At 43.1% G+C, this 15,931-nt stretch overlaps 1 protein-coding gene across 3 annotated transcripts in view; it reads right to left on the bottom strand.

Annotated features, from left to right (window-relative positions):
• The window catches only part of LOC129863657 (solute carrier family 12 member 2-like), a 95,328-nt gene that overhangs the window by 51,939 nt on the left and 27,458 nt on the right, over positions 1-15,931 (bottom strand). For all 3 annotated transcript variants that reach the window (XM_055935786.1, XM_055935784.1, XM_055935785.1), the window contains exons 2-11: positions 12,945-13,064; positions 10,044-10,119; positions 9,512-9,607; positions 5,454-5,593; positions 4,563-4,673; positions 2,675-2,783; positions 2,108-2,235; positions 1,856-1,940; positions 1,587-1,753; positions 92-199 (exon numbers count right to left, since the gene is read on the bottom strand). In XM_055935786.1, the coding sequence (XP_055791761.1) occupies positions 92-199; positions 1,587-1,753; positions 1,856-1,940; positions 2,108-2,235; positions 2,675-2,783; positions 4,563-4,673; positions 5,454-5,593; positions 9,512-9,607; positions 10,044-10,119; positions 12,945-13,064 (1,140 nt within the window). The remainder of the gene's footprint in view (positions 1-91; positions 200-1,586; positions 1,754-1,855; positions 1,941-2,107; positions 2,236-2,674; positions 2,784-4,562; positions 4,674-5,453; positions 5,594-9,511; positions 9,608-10,043; positions 10,120-12,944; positions 13,065-15,931) is intronic.

The following is a 15,931-nucleotide window of genomic DNA, read 5'->3' as shown; positions in this document are numbered from 1 at the left end:
CATAAAGTAAGGATAATATGGTAAAAGCATAACGTGACTAGCAGGGACAGATTAAGGAAGCAGGATCTGAGGACCGAGTCTAGGGGCTTACCTGGAACACTTTGGGGGCGCTGACCAGAGAAGCCAGGGCAGAGGACAGAGTGGCGGAGAAGATTCCGGCAGTGATGATGGGGCCGAACCCGGACACGATGCTCATGACCTAAGGAAAAGGCATGATACCGATTAAACAGCTGAGCCCATAAGGCCATACCTTTCTTCGACAACTTCTGTCCCACCCGGGACGAAGAGGACTAAGTATGTACGTTTCTTCAAGTCCCCCTCACCACTCAACGGTGATAAAAATTGCCACATAATGGCTGCCGTTCTAGGTAGCAAACATCACCCAATCAGACATACACAAAGTATGTGGACACCCCTCCAAATGAGAGGATTCTGCTATTTCAGCCACACCCGTTGCTGACAGATGTAGAAAATGGAGCACACAGCCATGCAATCTCCATATGACAAACATTGGCAGGAGAATGACCTTACTGAAGAGCTCAGCGACTTTCAACGTGGCACAATCACAGGATGCCACCTTTCCAACAAGTCAGTTGATCAAATTTCTGCCCTGCTAGAGCTGGCCCAGTGCTGTTATTGTGAAGTCCAACCATCTAGGACAACAACGGCGAAGTGGTAGGCCACAAAAGCTCACAGAATGGGACCGCTGAGTGCTGAACCGCGTAAAAAATCGTCTCTCCTCGGTTGCAACACTCACTACAGAGTACCAAACTGCCTCTGGAAGCATCGTCAGCACAATAAATGTTTGTCGGGAGCTTCATTAAATGAGTTTCCACGCACACAAGCCTAAGATCACCATGCGCAATGCCAAGCCTCGGCTGGAGTGGTGTAAAGCGTGCCGCAATTGGATTCTGGAGCAGTGGAAACACGTTCTCTGGAGTGATGAATCATGCTTCATCATTTGGCAGTCCGACGGGACAAATCTGGGTTTGGCGGATGCCAGGAGAAAGCTACCTGCCCCAACGTATAGTGCCAACTGTAAAGTTTGGTGGAGGAGGAATAATGGTCTGGGGCTGTTTTTCATGGTTCGAACGAGACCCCTTAGTTTGAGTGATGGGAAATCTTAACACTACAGCCTACAACGGCATTCTAGAAATGCTATGCTTCCAAATGTGCCAAAAGTTTTGGGAAGGCCCTTTCCTGTTGCAGCAGGACAGTGCCCCCGTGCACAAAGTGAGGTTCATACAGTAAATGGTTTGTCGAGATCGGTGTGGAAGAACTTGACTGGCCTGCACAGAGCTCTGACCTCAATCCCACTGAACACCTTTGGGATGAATTGGAACACAGACTGCGAGCCAGGCCTAATCGCCTAACATCAGTGCCTGACCACACTAACGCTCGTGGCTGAATGGAAGCAAGTCCCCGCAGCAATGTTCCAACATCTAGTGGAAAGCCTTCCCAGAAGAGTGGAGGCTGTTATAGCAGCAAAGGGGGGGACCAACTCCATATTAATGCCCACGATTTTTGTATGAGATGTCCGACGAGCAGGTGTCCACATACCTTTGTAGTGTAGCCGTGTAATGTACCTGGAAGTCGTTCTGGAGTCCGTATCTGCAGTTGTACTGGCCGTCTTTACCCTTGCAGGAGGAGAAGTCATAGCCAAACTTGCAGGCGGCGTCGGTGCAGTTGGCCATGAACTGTGCGCCGAGTGTGTCATTGCCGTTTCCTGTGGCATCTCTCACAATGCAAGAGCCTTTAATGAGAAACAAGAGACAAATTGTCACAAACTCTCGATCTGTAATATGTATAATTTAGTCGGTCTTGTTCGGGACAAATGAGAAGAAATTCCACAGACCAGTAGAAATGGCGACCGCCAGGTAGACAATGCCAGTGATCAGAATGGCTAAGAGTGTTCCTCTTGGAATGGCCAGTTGTGGGTCCTGTGAATATAAAGAAATGCCTAGTCCCTCACACTGATTTCATATCAAGTCCCACACATTAAGCTTTTAATCAAGACAATACGAGTTCCATTGATTGTATCCTTTTTATATGAATTGGGATAAGTCATCTCCTTGTTTTGTTCTAAACAATGACCAGGGGTGCTTACAGAAAGATCTCCTGATATGTTGGCGCCAGCCAGAATGCCAGTGGCTGCAGGGAAGAAGATGGCAAAGACGGAGAAAAACGACTCTGTGCCTCGGAAGTCCGGACACATGTTCTCCATCATAATCGCACCTTAGAGCAAGAGAGCAGGGGGAAAGAGAAATAGAGAGAAAGGAGAGGTGAGCAGATCAAGAGAGAATGCAAGGTGGCGCAATAGTCACAAAGCATGCAGAGCGTATCTTAGGATAGTCAGACTCTCGATCAGTTGATCTGTGAGCTGGAACCAGGTCGCAAAGTGAATTACAAAGAATACAATTGGTTCGGTCTTGTGACTTCATCCAAAAAATCTCTAGTACAACTTTGAGTAGCCAGTACGTCATGCTGCATACAGTAGTCATGCAGATCACGAGTTCAGAGAAGAATACATGAATTCAGAATTATAGCTCTGCAACGAAACCACCGGTACTGTGTCAATCTAATTTCGTTTGACACGTCTTGGACTGTCTTTACTTTTGCTTGACAGTCATGTCAGTTTGTGTTGTGTAAAAGGGAGAATCAAACAGGGTCCTACTGTCGTAGCCAAAGAAGCCCTGCGACTCCTTGGACTTGAGTGGGACCAAGGAGCCAATGAAGTAGTTGAAGATGGCCGTAATCAGAACGACCAGCAGGAATATCTGAGCCTGTGGACAGAATGAACATGTTAGTTACAGTCGGAAGTTTACATACACTTAGGTTGGAGTCATTAAAACTTATTTTTTAACCACTCTTATAGTTTAACCAAAACATGTACATGACTAAAGTAATTTTCCCAACAATTGTTTACAGATTGTTTCACTTATAATTCACTGTATCACAATTCCAGTGAGTCAGAAGTTTATGTACACTAAGTTGACTGTGCCTTTAAACAGCTTGGAAAATTCCAGAAAACTATGTCATGGAATTAGAAACTTCTGATAGGCTAATTGACATCATTTGAATCAATTGGAGGTGTACCTGTGGATGTATTTCAAGGCCTACCGTCAAACTCAGTGCCTCTTTGCTTGACATCATGGGAAAATCAAAAGAAATCAGCCAAGACCTCAAACGAAAAATGAAGACCTCCACAAGTCTGGTTCGTCCTTGGGAGCAATTTTCCAAATGCCTGAAGGTACCACGTACTTTGGTGCGAAAAGTGCAAATCAATCCCAGAACAACAGCAAAGGACCTTGTGAAGATGCTGGAGGGAACAGGTACAAAAGTATCTATATCCACAGTAAAACGAGTCCTATATCAACATAACCTGAAAGGCTGCTCAGCAAGGAAAAGGCCACTGCTCCAAAACCGGCATAACAAAGCCAGACTACGGTTTGCAAATGCACATGTGGACAAATATCGTACTTTTTGGAGAAATGTTCTCTGGTATGATGAAACAAAAATAGAACTGTTTGGCCATAATGACCATCATTATGTTGGAGGAAAAAGGGGGATGCTTGCAAGCCGAAGAACATCATCCCAATCGTGAACCACGGGGGTGGCTACATCATGTTGTGGTGGTGCTTTGCTGCAGGAGGGACTGGTGCATTTCACAAAATAGATGGCATCATGAGGTAGGTAAAATTATGTGGATATATTAACGCAACATCTCAAGACATCAGTCAGGAAGTTTGGTCGCAAATGTGTCTTCCAAATGGACAATGACCCCAAGCATACTCCCAAAGTTGTGGAAAAATGGCTTAAAGACAACAAAGTCAAGGTATTGGAGTGGCCATAAAGCCCTGACTTCAATCCCATACGAAAATGTGTGGGCAGAACTAAAAAAGCATGTTCGAGCAGGGAGGCCTACAAACCTGATTCAGTTACACCAGCTCTGTCAGGAGGAATGGGCCAAAATTCACCCACTTAGTGTGGGAAGCTTGTGGAAGGCCTTCCAAAACATTTGACACAAGTTAAACAATTTAAAGGCAATGCTAACAAATACTAAATGAGTGTATGTAAACTTCTGACCCACTGTGAATGTGATGAAAAAAATAAAAGCTGAAATAAATCACTCTCTCTACTATTATTCTGACATTTCACATTCTTAAAATAAAGTGGTGATCCTAACTGACCTAAGACAGCGAATTTATTCTAGGATTAAATGTCAGGAATTGTGAAAAACTGAGTTTAAATGTATTTGGCTATTGTATGTATGTAAGGTATGGCTAAGGTATGTATGTAAACTTCAGACTTCAACTGTACACTTTCACCACACCTCCCAACTAGCATTAACCACAAAACAGAGCAATGTATTACAACTAGCCTACTGCACAGTGTACATCAATGTCTGCATTCAGTCAGTCTGGAAGGAATTCTGCTTATTTGAGGTCAATTTCAGCTTGACGTCAGAGATGAGTTGCAGTTCAATATCACCTTACGTTCTAGATCGAAACCATGACTGAGGGCTCTATTCAATCAATCCGAGTTGTATGTTATCATCTTACCTTAGCTTCCCATTCCATTCCTGCCAAGGAGATACCCAGGAGAAGGATGACGGTGATGGTGCCGATGATTCGGATGTCATTGATCTCATCCGTCATGATGCAATCCACGCTCTGAGAAATCACAGGAGAATATTAACTTCACTGTCAGACCGAGAGGTAGGAGAAACGCTCAAATTCATAACTGGCTGTCTGGTGTTCAGCTACGTTACTGTGATACTGGCCAGTTGAAAAAGCGTTGCAAATATTTTGCTTTATTTTTTCATTTTCAACTTCTTTACAACTGAGTTCGAAACTTAACTCGCAAAATGGAATGTAAAATGCAAAAAAAACATTTTTTTACCAGCCCCATCTAAAAAAAGGCGGAAAAACATCTAACCAAATTTTATTGAAAAAAAAATAAAAACACTACTGAAATGCAAAACAAATTCAGGGGCATGCAATTCTGATGAACAGAGAAAACAATTCATTACACTTGCAGCTTACACTTGACGCCAATGGCACACTGCAATCAGCAAAATGCAAAAAAACTGTGTGGGGGCCACGCTGAGTGAGCCTTGCTTAAAATACTTAAAAGATCTCGAAGGAGAAGCGTTAACTGTATTAACTTTGCATGAGCTGCCCCTAAATAAATAGTGGCTTTTCAGTCCTCCTTGCAAACAACCTAAGAATAAACATTGAACATCAGAAGACCCAAAGCATCCTTCACCGCTTATTAGAGATGTGGAAACTATGGTGTTAAAAAGTAGGCTTTTTCAGCAGTATTATTGAATCTTCAAGTTAACCTTTTGAGGGAAAACCAAATATTTAATCAAAATGAAAAAAAGTAACAAATAAAACTGATAGAAAATGTTGATCTTGGATGATGACGTGGGGAAGGATTGGGTGACTTACTCCGAGGAGCTCCACAACCGTCTCTGCGAAGCCCACCACGTACATGGCGACAGCCACAGCGTTGGCAAAGGCAAAGATCAGACCAATGGAGCCGCCAAACTCTGGCCCCAAACTTCTGGATATCAAATAATATGCCCCTCCTGCAAAGAGACAGATGGACGAAGCATTTACATTTCATTTCATTTGTCTCAGAAAGGCGAAACACATTGTTTAATCAAATAACTGTATTATGTAGGCTAGCCTATTGAATTTGCTTACATCATTAAAACTAACTGCAGTACAGCCTAGTACACTCATCTCAACGACACCCTTAAAACAACATATCTGCTCAAACGAGTGGATAGGATGGAGGAGCTCCAAGATGGGAGACAAATTAATTGACACGTTTAGCTACACAATGAGTTTGTAGTGTGACAGGCTGAGTAGAGATCCTCGTTGATCTCTCTTTATACAACCTCTCTGCTGATAGCTTTGGAGAGCACCTCAAGTGCTCATACAGACACGAGTGGGGGACAAGACAAAGGAAGGAACCAAAACGACTGATCTCTGAGGGCATGAGTGGGTGGACAAATTAATGTGGGGTCATGCTTGAGCACATGGGGGATATTTTGCTGGCTCTATTCGTTCCACCTACACTCAAATCTAGTTTAATTGGTCACATACACATATTTATCAGATGTTATTGCGGGTGTAGCGAAATGCTTGTGTTCCTAGCTCAAATCTAAAGTAAAAGAATAATAAATATATAAATATTAGGACGAGCAATGTCGGAGTGGGATTGACTAAAATACAGTAGAATAGAATACAGTATATACATATGAAATGATTAAGGCATTATGTAAACATTATTAAAGTAACTAGTGTTCCATTATTAAAGTGACCAGTGATTCCATGTCTATGTATATAGGGCAGCAGCCTCTAAGGTGCATGGTTGAGTAACCGGGTGGTAGCAGGCTAGTGATGGCTATTTAACAGTCTGATGGCCTTGAGATAGAAGCTATTTTCCAGGCTCTCGGGCCCCATTCAAGCGTCAACATCAGTACGTTAAATTGAACAACCGTTCAGGAATATCCCCTGAAAGTCAAACTTTCAGAGAGCACATTTTGATTTGCCCTCTGTAAAATTTACATTTTGATATTGAGAGACCATTTGGAGATGTGGGAATATGTGGATTTTTTGGGGGGGGGTAGGATTAAAAACCTACACAGTGCTGTAATTGGGAATATTACAGTAATTCCTACGAATGGCATGTGATTTCAATCTACTCTTGACATCATAATGCACCAACTTTACTTTGCTAGAGCAGGTGCAGTAGCAGCAGGGGAAACGTTCTCTTAGGCAAAGGTTTGTTTGAACATGTTACAGATATTACCAAGGGGGGAAAAAAAGGTTTTAGCCTTGGTGAAAAGTTTTTGCATTCCACCGAAGGGTAATGGATTAGTCTACTTCGAAAGAAAATCAATTCAAAAGGAGTGGATGTTGAAATTTGATAAGTGTGCGTGTTTTGGTTACTCTGCTGCTCTAGACAAAACAATAGCCACTATATGGAGCCTCTCTTGCCGCCTGTAGCCCGAAAACAATCTGGCTGTGGTAAACTGGAAACCTTATGAAAATTAAATCGATTAGGCGGTCTCCAGGAGGAGTACCCTACAGAAAACACAAATATCCTTCACTACAACATGATTTCATCACCAGCGCATTTTAAAATGAATCTAATCCTTTGTTTTCCCTTGCCCTCGCCCATGTGGAGAGTGTCCCAATATCCATTTCAGACCTCCCTGCCAGCATTGGTCTCTTTCAGTGACTTGAGGGAGAACTGCTGCAAATTTAGAAACACAATACTGAATTTCCCCTCATGCTGCGACAACTGGGACAAATGTGTGGACAGCGTTTTCCCCCTCCTTCATTCGACTCCAAATGAATCAGGGAACATCTCATTGAGGCCCTCGACTGATAATACATATTCCGTTCCGTGGATAATGGTAATGATAGCTAAGTCCAGCTGGTAAAAATCACACCTGTAAATCCATATCCAAACGCAGGAGTAAGCAAATGTCACATGAGCCGGCCACTGCTCTGCGGGACGCACGTTTGAATGAATTCCAGAGAAAAGTTAAAAGGTTAGCCTATCAGTAGTGTGGGAGACCTCAGCCCCATTCATCCAAACATGCCAAGAAAAGGCCAGAAAAAAACCACACTAAATAAAAAATCAGCATGAAGCGACCTTGCGCAACTCATGAGAAATATATTAAGGTGGAATTATAAATGCAAAACTGAGCTGAGCTGACTGTTGCGAGAGCCATCTCTTGAATTATTCATTTTTTTCCTACAGTATTAATCTATTGATATGAGAGGCTCATTTCTATGCACCAATAGCCAAGTCTAGTGGTCAGAAGTGCCAAGATCAGACAGCGCAGGTAAAAACGGTAAAGGGAAATTCCACGGTAACAGGTTGATGCTGAGACTCAGATTTTTCACTTTAAAATGTGTCAAACAAGACTTAATTTCCACTGAATATTTTACAAAAACAATGATGATCGTCCTTGTCTTCAGTCACCTAATCTAAAGCCATATTATAAATAACAAGACATTGCAAACGGTTAATGATTTATGAGAAGCATATTTATTAATACTCTATATATACACAAAAGTATGTGGACACATCTTCAAAATTTGTGGATTTGGCTATTTCAGCCACACCAGTTGCTGATGGGTGTATAAAATCGAGCACACAGCCATGCAATCTCAATGGACAAACATTGGCAGTAGAATTGCCTTACTGAAGAGCTCAGTGACTTTCAACGTGGCACCGTCATAGGATGCCACCTTTCCAACAAGTCAGTTTGTCAAATTTCTGCCCTGCTAAAGCTGCCTCGGTCAACTGTAAGTGCTGTTATTGTGCCGTGGAAACGTCTAGGAGCAACAATGGCTCAACCGCAAAGTGGTAGGCCACACAAGCTCACAGAACGGGACTGCCACGTGCTGAAGAGCGCAAAATTTGTCTGTCCTCGGTTGCAACACTCACTATCGAGTTCCAAACTGCCTCTGGAAGCAACGACAGCACAATAACTGTTCGTCGGGAGCTTCATTAAATGAGTTTCCATGGCTGAGCATGCGTTAGCTGGAGTGTAAAGCTTGCCGCCATTGGACTCTGGAGCAGTGGAAACACGTTCTCTGGAGTGATGAATCACGCTTCACCATTTGGGTTTGGCGGATGCCAGGAGAACGCTACCTGCCCCAATGCATAGTGCCAACTGTAAAGTTTGGTGGAGGAGGAATAATGGTCTGTGGCTGTTTTTCATGGTTCGGGCTAGTCCCCTTAGTTCCAGTGAAGGGAAATTTGAATGCTACAGCATACAATGGCATTCTAGAAATTCTGTGCTTCCAGCTTTGTGGCAACAGTTTGGGGAAGGCCCTTTCCAGATCCAGCATGACAATGCCCCTGTGCACAAAGCGAGGTCCATACAGAAATGGTTTGTCGAGATTGGTGTGGAAGAACTTGACTGGCCTGCACAGAGCCCTGACCTCAACCACATCAAACATCTTTGGTATGAATTGGAACACCGACTGCGAGCCAGGCCTAATCGCCCAACAACTCTATATTAATGCCCATGAATTTGGAATGAGATGATGTCGGCATACTTTTGGTCATGTAGTTTAAGTGTGCTGGTATGAATACAGATATGTTTATGAACAAGTTTTATTGAATTTCTTGCATTGTGAATGTTATTTGTTCATTGTGTCATGTCTTCTTTCCTACTAGTGTTTTTTTTTCTCCTTCTTCTTCTCCCCTCTGCTCCACGTACAAATGCTGCTCTTCCTTCAGAAAAGCATGCGTCACAACTTTGTTCATTTGCACAATCTCTCTTTTTCACTCTCAGACAGTCCTAGCTAAATTCTGGCTTGGGAAATTGATCTTTGCTAAGAAGCCACGTTTCTGTTTTAAATTAAAATGGTCAAAAAAATCACAGTAAGGTACTTAATTGTTACCCAGAAATGATTTGATATTGAGATAAAAAATGGCTGCGTTGGACCTTGAAAGATGCAAAGGTTCATACCTCCTCGTACAAAGCCGTTAGTCGCAATCGCTGAGGTCGAAAGGCCGGTGATGGTGGTCACAACTGTTGCCATGAGAACAATCACACAGGAGAGAACTGAAAGAAAATGGAGGACATGATTAACTAGCGACAAAACAAAATCAGCATTAACATTTCTACAAACTCCTAGGAGGCGAATAACTGCAATAACGAGCATCAATAAGCAGCCCATTTTGCTTGTTGAGCCTCTCGCTCATATTCACACATGGGTTAGTGTCAGAAGGCCTGTGAATCGTAGCGGCGCAGCTACCAAAACAAGCTAGTGTGTAAGCACCTGGATGGTAAATGGTCAAAAGGTGATGGGAGAAAGAGGGGTGGTTTAGTGGGGTGGCTGGGGGTTCGGGGTGACATTGTGTGTGAATTAAAACAGTAGTTCACATGAACATGCTTTATCTTGGCCAGGTCGCAATTGTAAATGAGAACTTGTTCTCAACTTGCCTACCTGGTTAAATAAAGGTTAAATAAAAAAATCTACTCCATGGTGTAGTCTTACCAATTCCCGCCTGGCCCACGATCCATGACATGCGGATGAAGAGCATCACGCCCCAAATGTTCAACATGCAGCGCACCTGCACAGAGGAAGGAGTGGCAGTTAGGACGCATGTGAGGTAACGGGAACACTTCACTCAACAAGGTACTTTCCAATAACCTGGCCTTGGAACATTGCTGGTGGGAATCCACTAGATGTCCAAGACTTGATGCAGGATTCAATCGCAATTTGACCTGAATGAATGTTGATGGTAAAATTCCAAACCTAGTGAAAGTAACAGTGTCGCCGTGTCATCGACTAGTCTTAAAAATTGCTACGAGCACCAAGATCGCAACTTAATGTTAGAAGAAATGTTTAAACAGTGATTTAAGTCCTGATTGAAGCCCTTTTCTTTTTGAAAGATAACATTTGAAAACCTGGCCAAGGCTGACGTAAGGAAAAAGTAAACTTTTAAAGACCAGCCTAATTTAAAATCCAATCACTGTCAACCGCAAAGAACATTCATCAGTATCTACCACAGTTTCATCAATTTCAGTGCAAATATCTTGTAATCGAGTAGTATAATAAACTCATTGATTAGTATCATACCCACCAGGAATCTTTTCTCTAGTCAGAATTTGGAATACAGAACAAAAGTAGGGCTGGCACAATTACCGTGTAACCCGAAAGTTATGGATGAAGATCGACATGAAAGTAAAATAAGTCATAATCGTATTTAAAAAAAAGGACAGCCAGGCATTCGTACGGTTGAGTCCGTTTCTTCAGTAACATGGACTCCAAACAACACAATGAAACTTTGCTACAACACAATTTTTTTTTTTTTTTTTCTTTTTTTTTTTACCTTTATTTAACTAGGCAAGTCAGTTAAGAACAAATTCTTATTTTCAATGACGGCTTAGGAACAGTGGGTTAACTGCCTGTTCAGGGGCAGAACGACAGATTTGTACCTTGTCAGCTCGGGGATTTGAACTTGCAACCTTCCGGTTACTAGTCCAACGCTCTAACCACTAGGCTACGCTGCCGCCCCAATTAAGGTGTTGTAGCAAACAAGTCTTCGGTTGCCTAGGCAACACCCCGTCTCCCTGTAGCAGCAGCAGCAGCACATAGAAATAGAATGTGCTTGGAACATCTAACCCTGGCAATTTCACACGTAAACTCATGGGTACACTCGCAGTGGCCACCTGGTATTGTGATGCAATCATTTCCATGGTAATGTGAAATGTTCATTCAAATGATGTTACATCAGATTCCGCCTGCACTGATCGGTCTTGTATCTCGCAAAGGACAATGGGATTGAGCAAACGTAGTCCGGCTACAATGGACTGGGGTGAGGAAGTCTTAGTCGCCCCATTTTACATCTAGCTAAGGAATATTGTGCTTCAAATTAACAGTATTTCTGAAGTTTGACTATGGGCATGAAAACTCGCATTTATTTATTATATATATATATTTTTTTATAACCTTTATTTAACTAGGCAAGTCAGTTAAAAAAAAAATCCTTATTTACAATGACGGCCTACTCCGGCCAAACCCTAACCCGGATGATGCTGGACCCTATGGGGCCCCCAATCACGGCCGGTTGTGATACAGCCTGGAATCGAACTAGGGTCTGTAGTGACACCTCTAGCACTGAGATGCAGTGCCTTAGACCGCTGTGCCTGTCTAAAATGTAAAGTACTTTTAACTACATTCATGACAGCTAGTAGAAACAGTTGATTTCAAGCCATTTCCTCTTTGTTTGAAGTTTCCAGTTCTGACAGATGATGTGCAGCACAGTTAGTTCTTTCTCAGATAATCTCTGGTTCTTGTTACCCAGCTTGTATTTTGACATGTAAAAGCCTTCCTTCCTCTCACCCATCTGACTGTTTTAAAAGCAGCAGAAACTTGTACCACATTTATTTAAGGCTGTGACAGTCATGGAATTTGGGATGACTGTTATTGGCCAGCCAAATGACCGTGGTCACTAACAGCAGTTAGAATAGCATGTGTTGCCAAAGAAATACAAATAATAGAACGGGTGTCCCCATTGAAGTCAATGATGACATAATAGGTGGGACTGACTGCCATTGCGAGTGTACCCATAAAAGCAAAGCAGGAAGTAAAAGCAGGAAGCGTACCCATCAATACTGCATTACACTCGTCCCGCAACCGATGTCTTGTAGGACGTAAAACTCGTATTCAAATTTGAATATTGAGCATCCACTGACTTGCCTAGTTAAATAAAGGTTAAATAAATAAATAAAATGTAATGTGTGACAAATTCCTACAACCCTGACAGATTCTTACACTAGACTCACAGAAACATTTTATGGCCTGGACAGACCACGAAGGATTAATCACCAAAGCATTTCTTGCTAGTTGCACAGAATCTTGAGTAGAATGTGATCGACTCACATCTCAATTATTGAGGTTCCTCTTTGACTGCTGTAGGACTGATAAAATACAATTAGACAGCCAAGGGAATCTTAAGTTGAATGATACGTTAACTTAATACTAAAAGAGGCCTAGCCTGATTGTGGGGTCATGAAGGAATTCCTCTGTACTTTGAATGAGAGGGCAGAAAAATATACTATGGTCAAAATCCCGACTTTAAATACATGTACACCAAGTCAGGATTTTCGTCCATGCCATTGAACATTGTGTTTGAGAATAACTCAAGGACAATGCATTCCCTACAATGTCATATCTACAAAGAGAAGTGCTTATGATGCAGTAGCAATGTAGACGCAGGGGTCAAAGAGAAACGGCAGAAAGTAAAAGACACACATAAAAAGGGAGGGGGAGATGGAAATACAGGGATATTGATGGGGAAACGTCACATTGTGTCACATAACAAAAAGGTAAGCATGAGGACTCTCGGGAGACGCAAAAGGTCAAACAGAGTCTGTCGGGTTGACCACTCACCAGCACCCCTTTGATCCACCCGAACTTGACCGCTCCCTTAGGCTCGGCCGCCTCCTTGGCTGCGGCCTCCTCGGCCGGTGTCAGCTCATCCCCGTTGGCGAAGCCATCCTCAAATGGCTCCTGTAAACAAAATGAGACAGACCGGTATGGTCAGCATGCACAATGGAGAAAGACGTCGGACTAACAATAGCTCGGAATTAAACTGTGGTTCACCCATGTTTATTCATTTCCAGAAACAATCTACTCGATTTTTATTTCACAGAACATTTATTCTCTCACACAGACACGGGTCGATCTGCCCTCTTATCGGCTGGAGAAGGTCAAACACAGGAAACATCCCTCCTGTGCAGAGACAATGCAGTGATGCGGGTGGCTGTCCCACCAAGTCAAGTCTCTCAGGGCCCACCAATACACGGTGTTCCATCTATGTGTCCCAGGACGCTCCCAGCCTGCAGGCCCCCCCCGACCACTCACTCCCTGTCACTCACTCTGTTACCTCCTGCGCCTCTACCTTTTGTTTCCAAGGTCCTCTTTTATTTTTATTCATAAGTGCTTGTGTCAACACCTGCTCCCAACTAGCCAGCGAGCTAGAAAAGATGCAATGGAGCCCGCTTCCCCTGGAATAGCTAACGAACGTTTCCAGCACTGTAGAAGCTGTGTTTATTACGTTCGTCCAGGCCAACAGACAATCCGGTGTTCCAATTAGGCAATTGTTTGCTTGCGCATGATTACAGGAATGAGGTGGCTACCCTTAACTAGCAAATGTCCATTCTGTGCGCACTCATTGGGAAAACACAAATTGGGTACATTCTCGTTCTCAACTCCTGTGGCTGGTTGCCGCACGGGCCTGATGGATGTGTCCCTGCCTTGCCATCGGTCTCTATCCGAATGGCATCTGTGTGCCCTGGAACTTGCCTGCCAAGGAGGTCGCCTCCATCCGCTTCTCCTCCATCTAGTAGTGGAGTAGACAGAGAACATCGAGAGGATTGTTCCAATCAGTGCTGGTCTTATGTCACAAGTCGTGGAATCCAAAAGGCAGCGGCTAAGCGGACTGGAGTGTCTGCGAGAGGTTCGGGGCAGATTGACATAAGGAATAGCTTTGCTGCACTGGTGCCTGATCTACCTGTGCCTTCATCGCTGGGACTGCCTGTGTCTGCGACGGCTGTGCTGACTCCAACTACGCTGACTCCAGAGGCGCACTGCCTGCTGCGGGAGATCTGGACCCATCGCCGGGAGTAGCGGGTGTATGCTATCCTGCTTCTCATGGGCCCGTCAAAGGTTCAACTAATTGTGTGAGGGCTAGGAATGGGCGGATTTATCCATCCCCTTCTCCGGCCGTTGTATTGGGCAGTTCAATGTCTCAGTCCCTGGAGCAAAAACGTTGTGCTATCCAGGAGCACGAGTACAGGACATCAATAACCTGCTCCCAAACATTTTAAACCAGCATCAGGAAATTGAGTCGATCATAGTTCATGTGGGATTCAATGACATTATGAAGGGAAGCTCAGAACAGCTGAAGATGGATTTTAAAGAACCGATTGGGTCTCTCCTTGACACCAACAAACATCCCATAATATCTGGCCCTGTGCCCTCCCTAAATCATGGCATTAAATGTTTCAGCAAACTTGTAGCCCTCTATAACTGTCTATAAGACTATTGCAGCTCTGTGGGTGTAACATTAATTAACAATTTTGATACCTATTGGAAACAAAGCTCGTATTATAAGGAGGATGGGATCCACCCAAATCATTTGGGTTCCTGGATCCTTTCACAGCATTATAAGGCTGCATTGAGACAATGACTTATCAATGACCCAAGCACAGTTCATTTAATCCATACCATTGTGTTGCTCAGTTGTCATAATGCTTCAGCCAATGTACATTATCCAGGGGCATTGGAAGACACAATGTAAGTAACCTCATTTATGTCACTCTGAATGCCTCTGCTGATCCTACAGCTATTGCATGAAGTTATCATGTGCCTACGAACCAGATTTACTGTTAGCACTGAGGCGGTGTGACCTAGCAGGAAGTCCACTGTGTACTGCACTAACATAGATAACATGAGCATGTCTACTTCTGCTAAGCTTCCCAGTAAAAGCAATGAAAACAAGCAAGCATCCCAGAAAAGTGCTAAAAATAGCCCACGTTAACATGTAGCTTACGAAACAAGGTTCATGAAATCAATAATTTAATGACATTCATATTCTGAAGTTAAAAAAGTAGTGATCCTGAGGGAAAACACTTCCTGCGTTACGGGCACTGAACAAAAGGCCGACCCCAAACAACATTTACACATGTATAGTAGTGATGAGGGAAAAAATTTGATAGTTATAATATATCGACGATATATTATTTTGACAATATTGCAATATTATTCTTTCACTAGTTGGCTGTACCTGCATCAAAACTCCACGGTATGTTCTCAATCTTCTTTTTAAAATAGGGAGCCAATTTGTTTTCAGCAGTTTTATTTCCCTGACTGATCAAAACTTGTTTTCTCGTGTTCTCTCTCTCTGCAGCAGACATATGGTGATCAATATGTTTGGAACATCGAATTGCAATAAAATCACAATATCGAATCGCAATACATATAGAATCGTGAGAATCCCAATACATATTGTATCGGCACCAAAGAGACAAGTCACGGTTAGCCACGGTTCCATAGTCTCTGTTTTGGGAGGATTTTAAATAAACATAGGAAAATGATACATTTAATAAAAAACTATGTATGGGTGACCTTGGGTTCATTGATCGCCCCCAGTCCGCAGGGTGACCGGGTCGCAGAGCAGATACAGGCTGGCTGATACATCAGGGGTATTTGCCCTCCATATTCACGACAGTGATTTTTGCCCAGCTCCGGAAACTTTGCAACATTGACTCATCATGCTAGTTATCGGATGGGCACATTTGTTGGCCAGCATTATCGAGTTGCAAAACAACGCGCTACCATCCCACAATCATTCATTTAATTTGCCTTAAACGTAC

The sequence above is a fragment of the Salvelinus fontinalis genome, chromosome 10 (genome assembly GCF_029448725.1).
Source record: "Salvelinus fontinalis isolate EN_2023a chromosome 10, ASM2944872v1, whole genome shotgun sequence".
Lineage (NCBI taxonomy): Eukaryota > Metazoa > Chordata > Actinopteri > Salmoniformes > Salmonidae > Salvelinus > Salvelinus fontinalis.
This window is presented reverse-complemented; position numbering and strand designations above follow the sequence as displayed.